At 52.4% G+C, this 23,621-nt stretch overlaps 1 protein-coding gene across 3 annotated transcripts in view; it reads right to left on the bottom strand.

Moving 5' to 3' along the window:
* Positions 1-1,404: 1,404 nt before the first annotated feature.
* ECE1 (endothelin converting enzyme 1) overlaps positions 1,405-23,621 on the bottom strand; it is a 117,391-nt gene continuing 95,174 nt past the window's right edge. For all 3 annotated transcript variants that reach the window (XM_024125431.3, XM_024125430.3, XM_028487764.2), the window contains 11 exons: positions 20,948-21,090; positions 19,198-19,312; positions 14,744-14,854; positions 13,251-13,349; positions 12,713-12,790; positions 11,092-11,195; positions 6,612-6,722; positions 5,886-5,953; positions 4,909-5,099; positions 2,725-2,820; positions 1,405-2,056 (listed from right to left, as the gene is read on the bottom strand). In XM_024125431.3, coding sequence (XP_023981199.1) covers positions 1,880-2,056; positions 2,725-2,820; positions 4,909-5,099; positions 5,886-5,953; positions 6,612-6,722; positions 11,092-11,195; positions 12,713-12,790; positions 13,251-13,349; positions 14,744-14,854; positions 19,198-19,312; positions 20,948-21,090 — 1,293 coding nt within the window. In that variant the 3' untranslated portion in view covers positions 1,405-1,879. The remainder of the gene's footprint in view (positions 2,057-2,724; positions 2,821-4,908; positions 5,100-5,885; positions 5,954-6,611; positions 6,723-11,091; positions 11,196-12,712; positions 12,791-13,250; positions 13,350-14,743; positions 14,855-19,197; positions 19,313-20,947; positions 21,091-23,621) is intronic.

The following is a 23,621-nucleotide window of genomic DNA, read 5'->3' as shown; positions in this document are numbered from 1 at the left end:
GACCAGGGGCCTCACCTGGAGCCCACTGCCAACACCCCTGCCCCAGCCCCAGGGCCGACCTGAAGGTGGGCGAGGCAGTGGCTGAGCCTCTGCTCATCTTGGGCGAGGAGAACTCTGGCTCCCTGTGGGAGCGAGGCTGGCCCGGTGGCCTGGCTGCCAGGCAGGAGGGCTGAGGCAGCTCCTGCCTTGGTCAGGGGTGCCTGCTTCCTCAGGGCCAGCCTGGGGCTACATGAGCTCCACCAGGTGGGGGAGTCCAGAGAAACTGTGGCCGCAGGGAGGGGACGACACTCCTGGCCCCCTAACACCTCAGGCCAGACCAACCCGGCTGGGGGAGCCTTCCCCTCGCAGCCTCCCGTGGCGAGGAGCATCCCCCAAGAAGAGCAGTGGATCTTGCTACGAGTATTGTCTTGATTCAACCCAAAGGGCTGAGGGTGGGCCGGAGCCCAGGGCAAGTTCAGGGGCTCTTCAGACTCCTGAGCTCAGGGCCGCAGACCTGTAGGCCAGAGCCTCTGGGTGGCCATGAGGGGCAGCTGTGTGGCACTGGCAGTAGGGGGTATGGCCTTGTGTTCCAGTCAGGACACTTGGGGGGCTTCACTGAGGAGGCCAAGGGGCCCCTGGGGGCGGAGGGCTGTCTCCTTGCCGGGAGCCCAGGTGCAGCCTTGGATAAGGCACTAGAGAAGGGAGGGCAGGCCTGGCTGCGGTCCTGGGAGCCCGGCCCGGGGCCAGTGGTGGAGGATGGAGCTCGAAGGGAGGATGTGGGCCCTTGGGCAATGAGAGCTGCTTTCTCTTTCCTTCTTCACTGGGAGAAGAGGGTCTGCAAGGCAGACCCCAAAGTGGCTGGGATGGCAGGATGCTGCAGAGAGGTGGCAGGCCCTGGGACTGACGGGGCAGTCAAAAGAAGGCGGACGGAAAGAGGACGTCTATGGCACGGCAGAGTACACCTGATGGGGATGTCTCAGCCTCGCAGGGCTCCTGGGACCCGGATCCAGGGTGCTCGGGCACCTCCAGACAGGGTTTGAGGGCCCTGACTTGGCCTCATGCAGCCATCAGTCCCCTGCTGTGACTTTGGGGTCAGATCTTCCTTGCTGGGGTTCCCACTGTTGGACTCCGGGGACAGAGGCAGGCACGCTGAGGGGGCGGAACCAACGAGCTGGCCCCTCCCTCTGCCGGGCCTCTATGCCTCGCCTCTCTGCACCAGGGGACCAAGAACCAGGGGAGGCGGCTGAAGCCGCATACCCCAAGGACTGAGGCAGCTCTCCATTGGGGGACCTGCTCAGTGGCTGGGGATCCTGCTTCAGCCCAACCTTGCAGCAAGTGAGGAAGCGAGGGGGGTAAATCAGTGGGGCTTGTCCACAGGTTACTTAGAAAAACAGAACATAATAAATACACCAATCCTTTCCTTAAAAAAAAAAAAAAAAGTGTTTCAAATGCGTTATTTCCCTGAAGATTTCCAGTGTATTCCACAATGTTTAAAAAATAGTTTCCCCCAAAATACATCTTTAAAGCACTGACACAGTGGCGTTTGTGGTGTATCTGGCGCTGGATGTGGGCAGGAGGCTGTGTCCTGCTGCCCGTGTCGGTGTCGGGCCCAGGCCTGGTGAGCAAGCAGCCTGACACCCAAATGCCCATCAGAGTTGACACACGTGTGCCTGGGGTGACCGGGTCTTCACAGGGGAGCAAATCTCGGATTAATGTGAGAACCCACATCACAGACTTGGTTCGGGCTGAAAACCCTCCAGCGAGGGGAAGGGGGCCCGAGGTGGCCAGGCGGCGCCCTGGACGCCGGATGGAGCGGGCAGCCTTGTGGGCCCCGCCCCGGGGGCTGGCCCTCAGCCCCTGCCCTGCTTCCTCCGTCTTGGCTCTTGGTACTCCACCCCTCTCACCACACTTCACACTTGTGACGAGGGTTCATGGGTGAGCCGGGCGGGCAGTGGAAGTGTTCGGAGAACTCCCTGGAGTTGGAGATGGAGCCGATGACCCGGAAGCGGGACGGGCTATGGGGATCGGTGATGAGACCCTCGTGCGAGCTCTCGGGTGTGCGGACGGAGCACCAGACCTTCGGGGGAGCAACGTGGGAGAGGCCGGGGTCACTGCGGGGCCCTGGGGCTGCCACACTGGCCCCATCAGCACAGCAGGGAAATAAGGGCCCCGCCTGGTTCTGAGACCCCCGGGGGGCCAGGAGAGCCTGTCAAGTGGGATAGGAAGAGACAGGGGCTGGTGGGACCCCATCCCAGCTTCCTCTGCTGCAGCCAGAGCAGCTCTCTGTCTGTTCCGGGCATCTTCGTGACATTTCACCTGAATGAAGGATTCCGCCCCAAAACCACTCTGAGTCCAGATCACTCACTTCCTGGGCAGAACGAACTGTCTAATGGCCTGCTGGCTCCGGGCACCAACAGAAGGCTACATGCTGAATGCCAGCTCAAGGAACAGCCCGGGACGTCCTGGGTTTTCAAGACATTGCTAGAACCCCAGAAGCAGAAGGACCCTTAGCAGTCACCTCGTCCTCTCACCTACCTGATGCAGGAATTCCTCTAACAGCATTCTTGGCCCTTCCTTGAATTTCTCTAATGATGAAGCTCACCTCCTTACAGGGTAAATGCCCTGTGGACGGACCAATGAGCTAGGGCTTCCCCATTGGAGGAAATGTGCCTTTTGATTTTCAGAGCTCCTGGAACTCAAGATGGCAGATTGTGTCTGAGTTTGGCTTTTCTCTAATGAACTCACCTGTGCAAACCCCAGGAAGAAGAGCTGGTTATTCGTGAGACCCAGGGTGGGCAACGTCTGCTCAGCCCCGTACTTCTTCACCCAGTTCTGGTAGGCCTGGGGGGAGAGAACAGAGCTCAGGGTCCCCATGACACAGGAGCAAGCGGGGTGGGGTGGGGGCTACCATGGGAGATTGGGGAAGGTCTACCCAGTTGGGACAGGGACTAGCTTCCGGTGGGGGCCTCAGCTCAGCCTAGAGGAGCTGTCCTCTTTACCTGCACTCATTCTGAGGGGAGCTCATTCAACACTATGGCTTAGAATACCATCGACATCTACATAGCGACAGCTCTCAAATGCACCCTTCTAGCTCCAGCCTCTTCTTGGGTATATTCCACTGCCCCAGCTGGATATCCAAGATGCATCCCAAACTTAACACACACACATACACACACATCACTTTCCCATCACAGTAAATGACATCACCAACCACCCAGTTACTCAGGCCCAAACCCCAGGACTCTTCCTTGATTCTTCTTTTTCAGTCAACTGAACAACCCAAATCTAACCACTTCTCACCTTTCCCATTGCTCTATCTTATCTCTTGCCTGGACAACCTCACAGCAGCTTTCTAACTCGTCCCCCTGACTCAAACTGGTCCAATTCCAATCCCCTCCCAACTTAGCAACTCAAGTCATGCTCATAAAGCAGGGGTTGGCAAAATTTTCTGTAAAGGGCCGGAGAGTAAATATTTTCAGCTTTGGAAGCCAAGCACTCTTTTCTGCAGCAACTCAAGGGTGCCACTGTTGTGTGAAAGCAGACACAGGCACCATGGAGACGAATGGGCATTGCTGTGTCCCCCCCAGTTTTTATTTATTTTTATTGATTTATCCAGCTGAGGGCTGGATGTGGCCCGGGGACTATAGGTCTGCTGACCCTGTCGTACAGGATAACTTAGATCATTTCATTCCTCTATTTAAAACCCCTGCAGCGGCTCTCATTGTCGCCAGAATAAAACCCAAGCTCCTTGCTCAGCCAGCAGAGGCCAGCAGCCTGGTCCAGCCACTCCTCCAGCCTCCCCTCCTGCACTGGGCCCTGCCCTCCCTCCACGCTGCTCCAGTCCTCCTTCCTGTCCTTGACTAGGCCAGGCTTGGGTCCATCTCATGGCCTCCGTAATTACTCTTCTTTCCCAGCTTTCCCTGCCTCTTCCTCATCATTTAGGTCTCAATTCAAATGTCATCCCCTCCGGAAGGCCTCCCCTGGCCATCCTTCCCCCCATTTTCCTCTATTACTTTGGCCTAGTTTATATTCTTCTTCTTATCAATACCTGAAGTTACCTCATTTATTTGTGCAGGTATGTATTGCCTTTCTCCCCCTCCCCACCCCATTAAAATTGTGAGCTTTAGGACAGCAGGATCCCTGTCTGTTTTGTCACAGAATCTCCGGTGCCAACAACAGTACATGGTGGGTAGAAAGTTCGCGATTCCCTTTCACTGACTAATGGACGTCAGGCAAGTTGCTGAATGTTTCTAGGTTGGTTTCCTCACCTGCAAAATGGGCGTGTGATACCTAATTGTAAAGCTGTCGGGGGCGCTAAGCACAGCGCCTGGTGCACAGTAAGGCCTCAATACCAGGCACCTCTCAAGATTTCTACATTGGTCTCTGGTATCTCCCTTCCAACTCAGCTAACATCTCTGAGTGCCACTCCGGACCAGGCCCTGAGCCCAGGTGGTCACATGCTATCTTTCTAACACCCACTGATGCAGGGACTAGGTAGCCACAGCCATGCATCCAGAGGCTCAAGGAGGCTGAGTGACTTACTCCAGAACCAGGACGTGAGCCGGAAGTGGCTCCAAGACCACTGACCCCTCCCTCCTTTCCCGGGCCCACCTCTGCCTGAGTCAGTGGTGGCTTCCCCTGCAAAGGGAAGAACAGGCAGGTCTTCAGGTGGGTCTAGCCCAAACCCTTTCTGGTGACCTTCAGTCGGGCTGGACTCAGAGTAGACAGCCTTCTATGTGCCAGTTCCGTGCTAGGTGCTTCAGAGACACCCTTTCAATCAGTCCTCACTGCCACCCATTCCACAGATGTGGCAACTGAGGCTCGCAGGGCTGCTGCGCTTGCCCCAGCTTGTCTACAACCACCCTTAACTGAGAAGCAGCTGGACAGTCCCAACCTTGGCCTGGGGTGTGTGAGGAGGGGGCCTCTTACCCGATAGGCCGCCTTGAGGCCCCCATTATCAGCGATGTTCTCCCCGAGGGTGTGCCGGCCGTTCACCGGCTCCCCGTTCACGCTGTAGTTGCCGTACTGCTCCACCATGCACTCGGTCTGCTGCTTGAAAGCCTCCACGGATGAGTTCTTCCACCAGGGCCGAAGGTTCCCGTCCTTGTCATACTCCCGTCCTGCGGGGTCGGACAGAAGTGTCAGGTCAGGGGGAGAAAAGGCAGAGCTGGGACCCGTGCCTCTCCTCCCAGGGCGAAATGATCCACCCACCTACCACCCAGCACCGGGGAGATGAGGCCGGTCTGGGTGCTAAAGAAACCACATGAATTAGCTGCTGGGGTGGGGGTGGGGGGTAGAGGAACATGATCTCGGCAAAGGACCAGCATGTTCAAAGCTTCGGTGGAGCTGGATTCACTGTCAAGGCTGGTGAAGGGCCTTTGACCCTGAGCCAGGAGGAGGTGAACGCAGCCAGCAGAGCTAGGGTCATGGGACAGGGCCCGGCCTCCAAGGCCTTGCCTCCTTCTTGGCCTTGGAGTCCCCAAGGCAGGAGGCAATGAGGAGGATTCTGGACATTAGCTGGTGAGGCGCTAACTCTTCTGACTGTGGTTGGACCAGAGAAATCTCTGGAGTGGTGGAGAAATGTTCTCTCCCCGCTGACTACTGGTACCCACCCCTGGCACTGCATACCGTCCTGCAGCAGGGTGCTCCACTGTGAGTCTGCCCAGTCCTCACAATCACCACACAAGCATCATGCCCATTTTACAGAGAAGAAAACAGAGGCCTGCAGAAATGACGGGACTTGCTAAAGTCCACACTATTGGCAGGTGGCCGGGCCAGGATATGAACCCAGATCCTTCTGTCTCTAAGGCTAAGACCCTTAGACGTGAAGGGGGACAAAAGCAGAAGCAGTGGGGCCAGGAAGCTGGTGGGGGAATCATCTGAAGGGGACCCCAAGGAACCTGTACCTTGATCGTCAAAAGCATGAGTCAGCTCGTGGCCCACGACGACACCGATGCCACCAAAGTTTAAGGCACTGAAGGGGAGGACACGAAGGTCAGAGTGATGCCACGTGGGGAGGGACCACTGCTTTCCCAGCCTGGAGACACGGCAGAGTCCTGCAGGGCTCCAGCCAGGCCCCTGAGCCAGTCAGAGCCCAGTGAGTCTGCTGTGCCCTGCCTGTGCCTGCTGGAAGCCAAGCACTGTGCCAGGTGCTCTGTGGCACCGCACGGTCCTCTTTGGTCATCCCAAAGAGTTAGGCCTTGGTAACTAACTCTATAAATGAGCAAACAGAGGCGTGGAATAGTTCAGGCACTTTGCCCAAGGGCCACACAGTCAGCAGAGAGCAGGCCTGGGATTCGGACCCAGGCCTGTGTGGATTTCATTTCCGAGACAGTGCCCTCACTCTTCCCAACTTCCCAGCTGAGACTGTTCTAGAACACCGTTAGAGGGGAATTTCCCTATATGTGGCTCCTACCCCCAAGTTCCCACCATACAGGGGAGACCCCGGAGGGAAGCACATGGAGTAAGGCTGTTGTTTCCATGGCAACATCTCCTGGCCGGTGGGACAAGGAGCTCTCAGTGAGATGGGTTTGCACGTGGGGTCAGCTGTGGGCCAGAGGGCCGGGCTGGGCTGGGGGATCCACTGAGGGGTGGGGGGAGGAGACGGCGCGGGAGCAACAGGAGCATCCTACTTGGGTGAAGAGCGGGTGTAGAACGGTGCCTGCAGGATTCCAGCCGGAAACACGATCTCATTCTTGGTGGGCGAGTAGTAAGCGTTCACCATGGGTGGAGTCATGCTCCACCTGCAAGCAAGACACACGGGAAAGCTCAGAGCCTGCTGCGGGAGCGCGGGTGGGCACGGCCCATCTGGAGGGTGTCAAGAACCCTAAAAGTGTGGATTCCCCTTGATCCCAGGCCCCAGGCCACACAAGCACACAACAGTCCCAGAAACTATTAACTTTAGCCATGTTAGCAAGTGTCCAGTGAAATCTTATTTTACGTTTAATTTCATTTCACTGACTATTAAAAATGTTGAGCATCTCAGGACTTCCCTGGTGGTCCAGTGGTTAAGACTCTGTGCTCCCACCGCAGGGGGCACAGGTTCAATCCCTGGCCGGGGAACTAAGATCCCCCATGCCATGCTGCGTGGTCAAAAAAAAAATTAAAAAAATGTTGAGCATCTCAGAAAAAAAAAGAGCAAAATGGACCATTACATACTAAAAAGTCATTACAATGTAGGCTCAAAATGTATTTGTCAGCAGTTTTCAAAGTGTGCTCTGTGGATACCTGGTGGGATGGGAATCCCTCAATTCCCTTTCAGGGGTTCTGTGAGGTCAAACTATTTTCATAATAATGTTAAGATGTTATTTGCCTTTCCCATCGTGTTGACGTTACACTGATGGTGTAAAAGCAACGCTGGGTAAAACTGCTGGAGTCCTAGCTGGGTCAAGCTGGTGGCACCAGCTGTTCAATTGGTCACCATGTTCTTCACCAGAAAAAAAAAAGTCATTTTCACTTAAGAACATCCTTGATGACGCAGCATAACTGTTAACTTCATTAAATCTAGACCCTTGAGTACAAGTCTCTAAATATTATGTGTGACCAGATGGGAACCACTCATAAGCATTTCTGTTTTTTTCATGGAACACCATTTGTACTTGAGAGGATGACTGGTGTTTGACAGACATATCCTTGAAGATGAATAGAGTGACCTCATCACCTCAAGGAAAACAACTGACACCATTTGTTGCCAATGATAAAAATTCAAGGTTTCTGGGCTTCCCTGGTGGCGCAGTGGTTGGGAGTCCGCCTGCCGATGCAGGGGACGCGGGTTCGTGCCCCGGTCCGGGAGGATCCCGCATGCCGCGGAGCGGCTGGGCTCGTGAGCCGTGGCCGCTGGGCCTGCGCGTCCGGAGCCTGCGCTCCGCAACGGGAGAGGCCGCAGCAGTGAGAGGCCCACGTACCGAAAAAAAACAAAAAAAAAACAAAAAAACAAAACAAAAAAAAATTCAAGGTTTCCAAAAACCTGAAGGTTCAAGCAAAAATTTGAAAAACTGGTATGGGCCACCACAAACTTGACAGCTGCCCAATACTTAAAGACTTCTCTCTGGAGGTCAGCAGTGATATTACCAAATGCGGATTTTTTTTTGATATTCTAAAATGAAGAAGTTACTGTTTGGAAGATATGTGAAATTCAGTGGAGCATTGTTTTCCCAATGACCAATGCATGGTGTTACGAAATCATACCGGGGTAAAAGATCCATTCAAAGCGCAAGACAGAGTGATGGACTTCAGTGTAACAGAGTATGAAAAGTTTATGAATATGGTTTCGGACGGCGGTGCAATTAACCTTTAAGAAAGTTACACCTGTCCCGTTTTGGTAATCAATGAAGGATGTGCACATGTACGAAAAAGCCTGTTAAAAGGTCCCTCCCTTTTCTAACTACATGTCTGTGTGAGGCTAGAATTTCTTTATTCCTATCTTTTCTTTTTTTTTCAGCCACACCGCATGTGGAACTTCCCCAACTAGGAAATGAACCTGTGTCCCCTGTACTGGAAGCGTGGAGTCTTAACCACTGGACCACTGGGGAAGTCCTAGAATTTCTTTATATATTTCAAAACAATATATTGTAACAGACTGAAGGCAGAAGCAGATGTGAGAATCTGGCTGTCTTCTATTAAGCCAAACATTAAAGAAATTTGCAAAAAGTAAAACAATACCTCTCTTCTCAATAAATTTTTTTAAAAATTGTTTTTTCATAAAGTTTTCAGAAAAATCAATATAACTCCCATAGGGCTTCCCTGGTGGTGCAGTGGTCAAGAATCTGTCTGCCAATGCAGGAGACACAGGTTCGAGCCCTGGTCCGGGAAGATCCCACATGCCGCGGAGCAACTAAGCTCGTGTGCCACAACTACTGAGCCTGTGCTCTAGAGCCCGCAAGCCACAACTACTGAGCCCATGTGCCACAACAACTGAAGCCCACGTGCCTAGAGCCTGTGCTCCGCAACAAGAGAAGCCACTGCAATGAGAAGCCTGCACACTGCAATGAGCCGTGGCCGCTGGGCCTGCGCGTCCGGAGCCTGCGCTCCGCAACGGGAGAGGCCGCAGCAGTGAGAGGCCCACGTACCGAAAAAAAACAAAAAAAAAACAAAAAAACAAAACAAAAAAAAATTCAAGGTTTCCAAAAACCTGAAGGTTCAAGCAAAAATTTGAAAAACTGGTATGGGCCACCACAAACTTGACAGCTGCCCAATACTTAAAGACTTCTCTCTGGAGGTCAGCAGTGATATTACCAAATGCGGATTTTTTTTTGATATTCTAAAATGAAGAAGTTACTGTTTGGAAGATATGTGAAATTCAGTGAAGCATTGTTTTCCCAATGACCAATGCATGGTGTTACGAAATCATACCGGGGTAAAAGATCCATTCAAAGCGCAAGACAGAGTGATGGACTTCAGTGTAACAGAGTATGAAAAGTTTATGAATATGGTTTCGGACGGCGGTGCAATTAACCTTTAAGAAAGTTACACCTGTCCCGTTTTGGTAATCAATGAAGGATGTGCACATGTACGAAAAAGCCTGTTAAAAGGTCCCTCCCTTTTCTAACTACATGTCTGTGTGAGGCTAGAATTTCTTTATTCCTATCTTTTCTTTTTTTTTCAGCCACACCGCATGTGGAACTTCCCCAACTAGGAAATGAACCTGTGTCCCCTGTACTGGAAGCGTGGAGTCTTAACCACTGGACCACTGGGGAAGTCCTAGAATTTCTTTATATATTTCAAAACAATATATTGTAACAGACTGAAGGCAGAAGCAGATGTGAGAATCTGGCTGTCTTCTATTAAGCCAAACATTAAAGAAATTTGCAAAAAGTAAAACAATACCTCTCTTCTCAATAAATTTTTTTAAAAATTGTTTTTTCATAAAGTTTTCAGAAAAATCAATATAACTCCCATAGGGCTTCCCTGGTGGTGCAGTGGTCAAGAATCTGTCTGCCAATGCAGGAGACACAGGTTCGAGCCCTGGTCCGGGAAGATCCCACATGCCGCGGAGCAACTAAGCTCGTGTGCCACAACTACTGAGCCTGTGCTCTAGAGCCCGCAAGCCACAACTACTGAGCCCATGTGCCACAACAACTGAAGCCCACGTGCCTAGAGCCTGTGCTCCGCAACAAGAGAAGCCACTGCAATGAGAAGCCTGCACACTGCAATGAAGAGTAGCCCCCGTTCGCCACAACTAGAGAAAGCCCGCATGCAGCAACGAAGACCCAACGCAGCCAAAAATAAATAAATAAAATAAATTTATTTTAAAAAAAAATATATATATATATAACTCCCATAAACAAAAAAGCTTTTGGGGGTTCAATGATTTTTTTTAAGAGTGTAGAAGGGGTCCTGATGGTAGATAGTAATGAAACACTTGGCTTCCAAATGGTTTTTCTGGTGGGAAGGGCCAGTGGGGAGTGGAGTGAGACAGAAAGGATATTTTCTCCAAGAGCCTAGACAGTCACTATGTCTCCTCCAGTAAGTACCGCAGAGATGTATTAAGGGGTGGGTATATTAATGAGTAGGAGACTAACTTTAGTTGGAAAAGTTTAAGCTAAATTAAAAGACTTCAGATAAATTCACAACACTGGGGCAGTGCCTGTGCCTTATTCTGGAGATCAAAGACCACCTTCTTGTACGTTTAGGGGGAGCCTTGGTTGAAGACAATTCCAACCCCCGTTGTCCACAAGAGGGAGCCGGAGGCAAAGAAGTTGCTGTCTCTTCTCTCTAAGATCTACCCTGCAAAGTGTTTTAGGCATGGAGGGAGTTTAGTCTGAGAATTAGTACTAGGCTGATTACATCTGAGTTTTCTAGGAGGCTATTAAGCTCCTCCCATCCTATCTACAGATAATGAAGCAAAGGCTCTGAACGCTGAAGTGGTGGAGCTGGGCGGTGATGCCAGGCCCGCTCAACTCCAGGGACGAAGCTCCCTCTGGCAACAGGCTGAGCGCTAAGGGCACACAGACTCGGGCTGACCCGGCTTCTGAGCCGGGTAACAGCCGCCCCCGCTCCTCAGAGGACCCTCACGACAGTCACATCCCACACCCTGCTCGTGCTGAAGGAGAGCTGGGCCCGCATACCTGCCTGCAGGAGCCCGTGCCCTCCCAGCGAGGCCCGGGGACTCACTGATCTCTGTTGGGCGCTTTCCGGAGCTGGTCAGCAGTGACCCTCCATGAGAAGTTGAAAAACCGCATGGCGTTCTCGAAGTAGAGGTCTGGAACAGCGGTGTACTGGACAGGAGGGAGCAAGCCACAGGGTCAGAGCCCACTCAGGTCCCTGAATGCAAAACTGTGTCTTCTAAAACCGAGGAAACTGAGACCCCATGCAGTCAGGGGACTAGTCCGCAGGGCAGAGACTAGAACGGAGGGCTCGGAGCTGCAGGCTTGGGCTCTTCCCTTGGCCCTCACCCTGCTGGGGCCTGGCCCCCTCCCCCCTCCAAGGACACACCAAGAGCTTCACCCAGGGCCGCCCAGCACCCAACAGTGTCTCAAGGCAGCAGGGAGCCCCTGCAGCCGTGCCAGGGCCTTAGGTGGGAAATATGTCCAGTGGGGTCCAGAACTTTCTGCGATGATGGACATGTTCTGTGCCTATGTTGTCAGATATGGTTGACATCGGCCACATGTGGCTTCTGAGCATTTCAAATGTGGCTAGTACAACCTTTTAACTTAATTATTTAATTTTGATTTTAATTAATTAGCCATCTGTGGCTAGTAGCTACCATGCTGGCCAGCACAGACCTCATAAATCCAGCTGGGATCTGTGAAACCTCTGGGCACAGGCATTACTGCACACCTTCCTCACCACTCAGCCCAGCCTTTCAGCTCTCGCCAGGTGCAAGGTTCTCCCTTAGATCTGCTCTAGAACTTTTTGGCTTTACATCAGGGCTCTGGTAAAATGCTAGGCCCTTGGGGTCATGACTCCAATCCTGTGGGGTCTGCCTGGGCTGTCTCCAGGAGCCCCTCGTCTTATAGCATGATACCCCGGAGCATCTAAAATTACTCTCAAGGAAAAAGGCTGCAGAATGAGTCCCATATTCTCAGAAGTAGTTTTAATATTCTTTGGTTTTAAATATAAGCATGATGAGTGGTTATTACAATTTCTAAAATGCCTGAATTCACAAATTTCAATTATAAGGTATAAAACTTTATCTTTTGGGGCAGAAGCACAATCCGTTTAAAGGAGTGATTTTTGCCCGAAGCTCTAACCACCAGGGATGTATCAACCACGCTTGTTGCCTAAATTAAGCTTAAATGTGCATTTGGGATTTCTGCTTCCTCTTTCCCATTAGCATTTCAAAGTCCAAAGGAGAGAGTCGCAGGTTTCTCTGGGGAGGCTGGCGAGAAGGCTGGGGATAGGAGGCAACTCGGGGGGCTGGGAAGTGTATGAGGGGTTCCACTCTGTACTCCACCCCCTGATGCTTTAGGGACACCGATTCTCTCTACACCTTCTAGGATCTGTTTTCCCCCGTTATTTCCCACTCATTCAGTAGAGCTGACTGTGCTGTGCTGGTCATTGACTGCTAGCGGCTCTGGGGAGGCGGGGGTCACCGGCTGGCCCAGGAGAGGAAGGAGCAGATAACGGCTCCTTAGTTCGTGGTCCATGCCCAAACCCCACACCACATCATCTCCAGATGTCTTGACAGTCACGGTGCCTCCAGCGGCCCACCCAGACCCAGCCTCTGCCCTTTCCCAAGTGGGGCTCCCATGGGCATTCAGGAATGCAAGGGGGCAGGGTGGGAGCCACTCACATCACTGAACACTTTGTCCAGCTCCTTGGGGTCCATGATAAAGTTGGGGTAGCCTATCATGTTGTAGATCGCATCCGCCTGGGTAGGAGAGACACAGAGGACAGTGAGCACCCAGCAGTGCTCTGTGGGTGCCGGGCTCAGGGTCTGGGCCAAGGGGAAACGGCCCAGCTCCTCCCACCTCAGAGTTTTCATGTCCCTTTCTCTTGTCTAACTTCCACTTATCCTTGGGGTCTCTGCCTAAATGTCATGTCCCAAAGGAAGCCTTCCCTGGTCACCACCCCCTGCTGGGCCGCGTCTCATCCATGGTCACACCTCCCTTGCACACTTAGCACAGTTTGTTTTTGTTTTCATACAGTCGTTAATCCGATCATGTGTTCAAGGCTGTCCCTCCATTGTGCTGAACTTTCCACCTCCTGAAGGCGGGACAGCAACCGTGCTGCGCTCATTGGATAAAACTAGTCCCTCCTTCACCCACCCTCGTCTCTCTGAGGCTGCTGCCCTCTGTGCGGGACCCCTCCCAGCACCCATCCAGCCTCACCTTTTCCTTGGCTGATTTCCGAGTGTCTTCATCCATCCACTTCAGGGTGCTCAGGCTCTCTTCAAACGCCTTCTTGATCTCCAGGATTATCTCGCTGGCCTGAGGAGACAGCAGCTGAACCAGTCGGGTCTGGGCGCTGGACTTGCCTAAAGGCAGCGGGCATCCCAGGGAGAAGGATGACGCCAGGCCAGAGACTAAACTCAGATCCTGGCTCGAGGCCCTGTGCTCCAAGGTGCTGGGCTAAGGAGGGGGGCCACAGCCATGTTCCCCCAGACTCGTTCCTCTGAACACTAACATCCTGTGAGATGAGACTGGACTTCTGTAAACAGGGCTCCCTGGTCAAATACACTCAGGGCAAGCTTTGGGAACGTTGGAAAAGCCTCTTTGCTGCGGGACTTTTCAGAGCCTTTACTGGGTACCAGGCACTGCAACTTTTTTTAGAGATGCCAGAATATGTAGCTGTTCTCAGATGTACCAGACCACAGAATTCCTTCCTGATGGACTGGGCTTTAAAATATAGAGAGGTCGAGTTCTGAGGAGCGGTTTCAGAAATGCTCTGCTTGGGCTGGAGATGAATGGCTGCTTTTGAGGGTGAGAATGTCGAGAGCAGACCTGGAGACTGAAGACTCTAGGGCAGGGGAAGGTGGAGTCGGGCAGCAGGAAGAGCAGAGGGACTGATGGCCTCAGCCACTACCAGGCAGGTCATGGTCGGTCACGTAATAGATTTGAGTCTCAGTTTGCCAACCTCTGACTGCAGATAATATCTATGCAGTTAAAGTTAGAAATAAAAGTGGTACCAATGGGGCTTCCCTGGTGGCGCAGTGGTTGAGAATCCGCCTACTGATGCAGGAGACATGGGTTCGTGCCCTGGTCCGGGAAGATCCCACACGCCGCGGAGCGGCTGGGCCCGTGAGCCATGGCCGCTGAGCCTGCGCGTCCGGAGCCTGTGCTCCGCAACTGGAGAGGCCAAAACAGTGAGAGGCCCGCGTACCGCAAAAAAAAAAAAAAAAAAAAAAAAAAAAAGTGGTACCAACGACGTAACAGCTACCATTTATTGAGCCCTTATTCTGTGCCAGGTGCCCTCTTGCATGCACTATGTCATTTAGTCTCCACTGGCAGGATGGACACTCCCACTTCCATGTTCACGGAGTGAGAATATTATCCCAAGTCACCCAGCCAGGAAGAGGTAAAGCCAGGATCTGAGCTGGGGCCTGGCTGTCTCCTGGTGCTCAGCCATGAGGTTCCTCTGTCTGTCACCCCTCGAGGACAGGGTGCTCTGTCAACATTACCTCTCTGGGTCCTGCCTGCCCCTTACAGGTGGAGATGGCTGGAATAACCTGGCAGGGCTGTGGTGAGGGTTACATGAGCTACTACAGATAAAGTGCCTGGTACCCGATCATAGTAGCTATTGTGCGTAACTCAGATTATTCAAGGCTTTAGAGGGGCCATCGCAGGAGTGATGTCACAGCCTGTGTGCACAGGGAGACGCTTACTATGTTCTTGCTGTCCTCGGCGAAGGTCGCTTTGACGAACATGGGGCCCAGGGCGAAGCCCAAGGTGTTCTCTGTGTCACTCACGCAAAACTTCCAGCGAGGAAGACAGGTCTGGAAAACACACGTCGGAGGGGTTACTTGGCCCCCATCCTTCTTCCCAACCCCTGTCTGTCTGGGAGGTAGCACCAGCTATAGGCCCGTGCTTCTGTCCAGAACTTGAGGGAGACCTTTTCTGACCCAGTGGAAGTTATTTTAGGCACTGGACCAAGAGGCCATGGGATAGCCCTAATCACCGGCATCTACTACTTCCTGCAGAGCACTTCACAGATGCTGATGGTATCCTCCAGAGCCATCAAAATGAACCTGGTAGCCTGATGAGGAAACAGATACTCAGCAAGGGGAAGCCGCTGGTCCAGAGTCCCCCGGCCCCCGGAACCCTCACGTGCCTGATTCCACACCCCATGCCCCTCCTGCCCTCCTGGAAGAGGATGAGGATCCTGGTGGCAGAGAGCCTTGGGCAGTTAACGTTCTACCCCCCGGTGAGGCGCTAGGTTCAGCCCCACTTGCTCCCCTGCCCTGGCAGCCTTTGTGGACAGTCCGTGTGACCACAAGCGGTGGCCCTGCTCACATAAACCCCTGTGCCGCAGAGGAAGCCGAGTCTTCTTAACCCTGAAGAGCAGGTGGTGAAAACCACCCAGGCTCAGGGTAGCCTGCTTCATAATAGCCATCAACTGAAAACAACACAAATGCTCATCGACAGTCAGATGGATAAACAAAATGTGGTATTTTTATACAACAGCGCGCGGCTTGGAAACAAGGGAAGGAACAACTGATGTACACAACGTGGATGAATCTCACAGCCGTTTTGCTGAGAAAAGAAGCCCGCACAGTGTGTGGTCCCGCCTACGCCCACCTCTGGGGATGCAGGGTCGGGCAGGGGCCCTCCGGTGCAGAGCGCGCTGGACAAACGGCTGATGGAAACGTTCTCTGTCTTGATTCGGTTGGTGGTTACAGGAGTGACTGCATCTGTCAAAACTCACTAACCTGTATACTTAATGTATACATTTTATTGTGTGCAAATTACACCTTTAAAAAATTTTTCTTAAAGGCAAGAGGGAAGAAAGGAAGGAAGAAAAAGGCACTCCAGCCTTCTCTAAGTTCTTTTAAACCCTGCCAGCCATGTGTCCACTTGGCCGCCCCTCTCCTCCCCCCAACCCCACCCACTGCTCTTCCTCAGCTTCAAAGCCTACAGCTGGACACGGGCTGTACCTGGATCTGGCGGAACCTGAGCACACAGGAGGTTGGTCCCAGGGGGATTCTAACTCCTGGGCTCTGTGGAGGCTCCAGGCTGGGACGGCTGGATCATGGACTGATTCTTATTGTCTTCTCAGGGGATTCTTCGCATAAACCCATTCATTCACGCATGTGTTCATTAATTCACACAGCCAGTGTTCTCTGAGCAGTTCTGCTGTGCCCTGACTGTGCTAGGTCTTGCCCTCAAAGGGCTCAGCTGAAATGCCCAGAACATTCGGGGGAGAGACAGGTGCATAAAAAGCGTAACAGCATCAGCAATAGTAGTAAATGTTTAGTAAGTGTTTACTGGGTGCAGGGCCCTACCCTGTAGAATCCTCGCTATTAACCCTACGAGGCAGGTACTCTCTGTGCTGCTTTCTGAAGATGAAGAACACGGTGTGGAGTATGGTAGCCTTTACAACAGACTTTGTAGGGATTCCCTCATGTAATTCCAGACAACCCTCTGGTAAATAGGGCAGTGATTAGTTACCCCTTTTTACAGATGGGAAGACTGAGCTCCCTGATCCAATGAAGTGATTTGCCCAAGGCTGTATGGTTAGAGGAAGCATTGCAAACTCAGAACTTCTGACCCAAAGCTCTGTGCTATTACCTCCCTACAAGGATGGACACCTGGATGCTCTATAAGGCTTTACAAATTAAAAGTGTTTTCCCAAATGGAGGCCATTCCCAAGGGTCCTGTGAGATGAGGTCAGGGATGATCCCAAACAACAGATGAGAAAACTGAGGCTCAGAGAGCCACAAGGACTACCCAAGGTCACACAGCGGGGCTGTGCTTTGAGTTGTGTGGGATGCAAGCTGGACGGACCTGGCCTGGACCCAGAAGCAGCCATGGTGGGGAGTGGGGAGGGCCAGAGAATGAGAAACAGATGAGCAGTGTCTTCCCCGCTCAGCCCCGGGGCATCTAGTGAGCCCCAGCTCAGAGCCCCCCACGTCCAGGGTCTCCCAGCTGCCCTTGCTTCAGCCAAGGCCTTCCTTTGTCCCACCAGCTCTCAGCACCTCGTTAGTCAGCGCAGCAGCTGCACATTGAGCCTGGTCCGGGGAACTCTAAGTATACAGTCCAGTAGTGTTATATCTACTGGCTGTGCAACCAATCTCCAGAACTTTTCATCTTGCAAATCTGAAACTCTCCGCCCATTCAACAACTCCCCACTCCCCTCTCCCCACCTGCTGCCCCTGGGAACCATCAGGAAGCTCAATTTTAACTTTTGGTTCCTGCAGAGCAGAGGCTGAGTGGTGCAGAGCTCAGGGGTACGGGCTGTGGAATCAGATGTGCTGGGTTTGAGAGTCACTCCTCTTACAAGCTGCGTGACTGCACAAGTCCCTTCCCCTCACTGAGCCTCAGTTGCCTCATCAGTAAAATGAGAAGATGACAACAGTTTCCAACACACAGAACTGTTGTAGGAGCTTTTGGTGAGATAACGCCTATAAAAAGTAAACATCCAGTAATGATACAGTTTATTTATTATCACTAATAGTGAGTAGCCAAAAGTGCCAAAAGTTGTAGTCTTCCAGACCTGGGTTTGAATTTGAGCTTGGCTGCTTCCCTGTTGGGGCACTAGAGAAACCCCTTACCTCGCTGAGCCTCAGTCTCCTCATCTGTAACCCGGGGTGGGGGTAAAGTGATGATGGAGGCGTGTGCCCCCGACACAGAGCCGTCTCTGTAACTACCATCCCGGGTCCTGGTCAGGCCCCTCCTGTATAAAGTCTCCTGGGAGACCACGTGCTCAGGGGACAGAGTCCCTGCCTTGTCGCGTCTGTGACCCAGGCGCTCGCCCAGGGCTGGCCCAAGAGAGGAGTAGGTGGAGCAGGAAGGAGGGCAGGGCAGCCAGCTCCTCCCCTGGCCCTTCTCTGCAGGCCCAGGGTGGCCTTCGTGGCTGAGCAAGCCCCTCTTGTCAGGAGCAGGGATTGTTCCCAGCCTCCCTCTCCCTCAGTCCCCTTCCCGCCAGGATCACATCCTGCCATTCTCTGCCAGTCCTCATCTGGCTCTGCCCACTCCCCTGGACTCTGGGAGGGGCTGCAGGAGCAGAGTCCACCTGGCGCAGCTCTGCTTGCCCTCTGGGGTCTTGCTAGCTGCGGTCCTGGGCGTGGGCAGGGTATGCCGGGGTCAGGGGGCTTGGCACTCCAGCCTCCACTGCTCTGTGGCTGGGGCACCTCCTAGCTGCCTGCAGGGGTCCCGGCTTGGTGTATCCCCTCAGCACATGAGGACTGGTCGGTTTCTCTCAGCCCCCTCAGCAGACGTGGGGGCCTGGGGCACAGACCCCATCTCAGTGTCTCCATACTGGGCTCAGAGTCTGGCACATGGTGGCAGGGCGTCAGTGAACACGCACTAGCTGGCCATGTGAACGACACAATGACCTCCACTTCCTTGGGGAGGTGGAAGTAGCTGGAGGGCAGGGGTCACAGTGGGGCATTTAAAGGTGGTAAAGGGACTTCCCTGGTGGTCCAGTGGTTAAGACTCCGGGCCCCCAGTGCAGGGGGCCTGGGTTTGATCCCTGGTCGGGGAACTAGATCCCACATGTGTGCCGCTACTAAGAAGCCCACATGCCGCAACTAAAAAAAAGATCCCGCGTGCCTCAAGGAAGATCCCGCGTGCCTCAACTAAGACCCGGTGCAGCCAAATAAAGATAATTAAATAAATAAATACTAAAAGATAAAATAAAATAAAATAAAGCTGGTGGAAACCACCTGGTCTGGGGCTTGGGAGGATAATAATATCAGTGGACACTCGTGTCGTGCTTACCGTGAGTCAGGGGCTGCTCCAAGGGTTTTACATTTATGGTGAAGAAGTAGTATTATTGGGGGGGGTCCCTGTGTGAGAGGGACATCCCCACGTTGCAGGGATGTGACAGTCACATGAGTTACACAAGGAAAGCCTTATCACCATCACCATCGAGGAGTCAGAAGGGAAAGACCAGAAGCCACCTTTTGCTGTAAATTAGCTAAATCACTGAGTCCTTTTTACACTTGAAGACGGTGTAGTCACCTCTTCCTAGAAACTTCTGCCCACCCCTGGCTGGCTTAGATCCCCTCCTGTGCCCCCAGGGACACCATGGTGGATCCCTTCAGAGGCCCTCTTCATCTTCTGCCTGTCATCTACCTGCCTCGCGAGTTCTAGGGCCTGGCGCACAGCAGGTGCTCACCTTCTTGGTCCCGTACATGACTTCCATGAACTTCTCATCAGCGTCCTGAAAGCGCTGATCGAGGAAGGAGCTTGTTTTCCGCACCAGGTTCCAGATCATGTAGCTGTTCAGCAGGCTGGGGCAAGAGGATGACAGACAGGCTCAGAAGTGCCCCAGGCTGGATGCACAGCAGCATTCCCCCCACTGGCCTCTAGGGGGCGCTCATGGAGATGCACCCTGGATGCTGGGTGGTACTGGGCTGAAGAAGGGAAGGAGTGGCCATTTCCAATGCTTGGGGAAGACCCAGCCAGAAGGCCAAAGATGGGAAAGGGGGCCTAAGAATCGGAGGGGCAGGAAAGGAAGCCCTGGCCAGCCGGGCCAAGGTCTCCATGAATGAGAGCTCTCACTGCCCCCACCCCCAGGGCACAGAGAACCATCTGTGGCTGGTGTCACCTTTGCAAGCAAGTCACCTTCACCCATAGATATAGTCTTCACTATGGTGAACATCCAGCCTCAAACTGGAACCAACCTGAAAGTCTGGCAACTGGGGAACCGTGAGTGAATAATCATATTTATACTTGATGGAACATTATGTAGCCATGAAAAATGAGACCTGCAGAGGGTCTGGGATGACATGGGGAAGGTGCTTATGGTAAAGGTCAAGGGAAAAGCAGACTATACACGTGGTCACAATGATGGCGAAAAAAGGAACCATGTATTAGAAAATCCATCTCTTGCTGTCTCTCTCACATACCTGCTTCTCTCTACAAACACACATACACATCCCATAAGATCAACATGAGTGTTTTGGGTAATTTCAATTTTTTTCTGTATCTGCAACAAATCTTTACAATTAAAAAATCATAGGACTTCCCTGGTGGTCCAGTGGTTAAGAATCTACCTTCCAATGCAGGGGACGCAGGTTCAATCCCTGGTCGGGGAACTAAGATTCCACATGCTGGGGGGCAACTAAACCCGCACGCTCTAGAGCCTGCACACCACAACTAGAGAGCCCATGTGCCGCAACTAAGACCTGACGCAGCCCAATAAATAAATAATTAATTTTTAAAAATATTTATTATTTTTGGCTGCGTTGGATCTTCATTGCTGTGCGTGGGCTTTCTCTAGTTGCGGCGAGCGGGGGCTACTCTTCATTGTGGGGCACGGGCTTCTCATTGTGGTGGCTTCTCTTGTTGCGGAGCATGGGCTCTAGGTGGGCGGGCTTCAAGAGTTGTGGCACATGGGCTCAGTAGTCGTGGCTCGCGGGCTCTAGAGCGCAGGCTCAGTAGTTGTGGCGCACAGGCCTAGTCGCTCTGCAGCATGTGGTATCTTCCCAGACCAGGGCTCAAACCCGCGTCCCCCTCCACTGGCAGGCGGACCCCTGACCACTGCGCCACCAGGGAAGCCCACTAAATAAATATTTTTTAAAAATCATAAATATTAACTAAATTATTAGCTAACATTTACTGAGTCCCATTCAGTGTCAGGCACTGTGTTAAAATACTTCACACAGATTATTTCACTCAGTTCTCTGTATTTGTATCCCCATTTTATGCATGAGGAAAATGAACCCGAAAAAGGGAAAGAAACATGCCCAAGGCTACCAAGCTGGCGGGCGGAGGAGCCTGGGTACCCTGCAGCCTCTCACAGAAGCCAGCCCAGGGCCCACGTTCCTAGCGAGTGTGGCCCCCGTCCCGGCTGAGGAGAGGGGCCGTGTGCGACCAAGAGGCTGCCCACGAGAGGCCCATCCCAGGCGGCCGGGTGCCCTTACCATTTGTCCGTGATGTTGATGAGGGTGGAGACCTGGCTCAGGTACTCTTTGTCGTAGACGACTATAGGCTCGGATTCGTTGATCTCCACGGGGTAGAAGATGGTGTTGAGGAAGGGCAGCCAGTTGATGGCGGGCGCCAAGGCCTGGAAGGGAAGCAGACAGCGTGACTCTGGCTGGGCTGCTTCTCAGAGCCCAGGACTCTAGGTCGTTCTTCTGAAGAAGGCGCCATCGAGCCCTCACTGCGGACAAAGCAAAGAGCTGGGCGCTGGCTGACGGTGCACTGGGCAGATGTCAAACCCAGGCTGGCTGACTGTGGTCAGAGACGCTGTACATAGAACTGTAAGGCACCAAACACCAAACTGTAACTTGAAATGGAATAAGAGGAGACACAGTGACAGCAGCGGCAGCCATTGTTGGTCAAGCCCCTCCCGTGCCGGGTGCCACCATCAGCGACACGCATCTTCTCTCAGTTGGACCTCATGACAAGCCTAGGCGGTAGGTACCATTATCCTCATTTTACTGATGAAGAAACTGAGACTCAGAGGGGTCTGTAATGGATGTGTGTAGAATCTGGAGCCAACTGCCTGGGTTCATACGCTTACTAGCTGTGTGACCTGGAGTAAGTGGATGAGCCCCTCTGTGCCTCCGGATCTCATCTGAAAAGTGAGGCTCATCATCATCATAAAACCCACCCCACAGGGTTAGTGTGAGAATTAAACAAGTAATCCTGTCTGTTCTACTCAACATGTGGTCCTGTAACTTCAACTAGATTCTATAGATCAGTCTTCTGTATGATTGGTAACTACAAGAATAACAGCAGTAGAGTGCATAGAATTCTCTGGTCCACAGCAGGTCTTTCTCAGGCATGGGATCTGGAAAGGCAAGCATAGGATGATAACCTCAGCGAGAGAGGAAAAGCCCTCAGCTCAGCCGATGCCCACACAGGAAGCCAGTCAGCTCTATTTTAAGATAATTTAAAAGGAGCACCTGTACACAACCCTCCCCACAGAGGCACATGCCACTTTGCATAACACTCAGCTCCCAGAGGGCTGCCCTTGCCCTTGGCCCACCTAACAGCAGCCCCACTGCATAGAGCTCCCATCTGTCTATCTTCGGGGTCTCCGTGTCCACAGCCAGGAGTTCCATTTCCCACCAGGAAGCCTCCAGCCATGCGAGCTATTTCTCAACGTTCCATTTACTGTCTTGTGAGTGTTTTGATGACCAAGTGGCACAACTTAAAAAAAAAATTGTGGTAACATAAAATTTACCACCTTAGCCACGTTTAAGTGTACAGTTCCGTGGCATTAAGTATAATATATTCACGTTGTGCAACCATCACCACCATCCATCAACAGATTTCATCTTGCAAAACTGAAACTGAATCTATTAAACAATAACTCCCCCCATCCCCCTCCCGCAGCCCTAGACAACCACCATTCTACTTTCTGTCTGTGAACCTGACTACTCTATATAGCTCATCTAAGTGGAACCATGCAGTCTATTTGTCCTTGTGTGACTGGCTTATTTAACTTAGCATAATGTCGGCAAGTTACACAACTTTTGAATGGATTGCTCTAGTCCTATTTTCCCCATATGTTCTGTTGTTTTTAGTTCTTTTCAGTCCTGTAGTTTTACAGGATGAAAGGCTTTTCAGGACTGCATATACTGTGTTACAGCAAAAATGCCTGTAATGTCAATGGTATCTGGCATTTAGCAAGCACTCAATCAATGTTAGCTATTATAATAATTGATTAGCTATTGTAATCATTGCTCAAAGCCTCCCAAGAGTGGTCTCCTGGGACTGATTCCAAATTCTGGTCTTTGTTCCCTTGAAAACAGGCAAAATGCAAGACAAATAAAGGAAGCAAGAGATGCCTTATAAATGGTCTTCATACAGGAAGATCAATTAAGAACGTAAAATCAATCTGTGACATCGATGAATCTATAACCTGCTGGTAAATACTTATAATGTCCTCAGTGACAGAGGCAGCCATAAAAACCTCCCACTTGACAGTCTCTCTGGTTTTAAAGGGCAGCTCAGCTGCTGGGGAACAAGGACCTCATAGGACTGAGGAGGGCAGGTCCCATGAGCAGTGGTGTGCTGGTAAACATTTAACAACTGGCTCTCAGTGATGGCGGATAATTTGCATTTCCACCATGACCTATTGCAAACTACCCACAGAGTTGGGAAGAGCTGTGCCCAGTGGGCCCCAGTACATCCCCACCTGCCTGGCACCAAGATGAGCTGGGAAGAGCCCTGTTTTGGAGAAGACCTAGATTGGGGTCCCCACCATGAACCAGCTCTGGACCTCAAGTCATTTTGCAGCCTTTCTCTCAAATGGAGACAAAAATCCCTGCCAAGGGGCTTCCCCGGTGGCGCAGTGGTTGAGAGTCTGCCTGCCAATGCAGGGGACACGGGTTCGAGCCCTGGTCTGGGAGGATCCCACATGCCACGGAGCAACTGGACCCGTGAGCCACAACTACTGAGCCTGCGCGTCTGGAGCCTGTGTTCCGCAACGAGAGGCCGCGACAGTGAGAGGTTCCGCGCACCGCGATGAAGAGTGGCCCCCGCTCGCCGCAACTGGAGAAAGCCTTCGCACAGAAACGAAGACCCAACACAGCCAAAAATAATAAATAAATAAATTAAAAAAAAAAAAGCTGACGCAGCCACAGA

This window comes from Physeter macrocephalus, chromosome 3 (genome assembly GCF_002837175.3).
Source record: "Physeter macrocephalus isolate SW-GA chromosome 3, ASM283717v5, whole genome shotgun sequence".
In the NCBI taxonomy this organism is placed as follows: domain Eukaryota; kingdom Metazoa; phylum Chordata; class Mammalia; order Artiodactyla; family Physeteridae; genus Physeter; species Physeter macrocephalus.
This window is presented reverse-complemented; position numbering and strand designations above follow the sequence as displayed.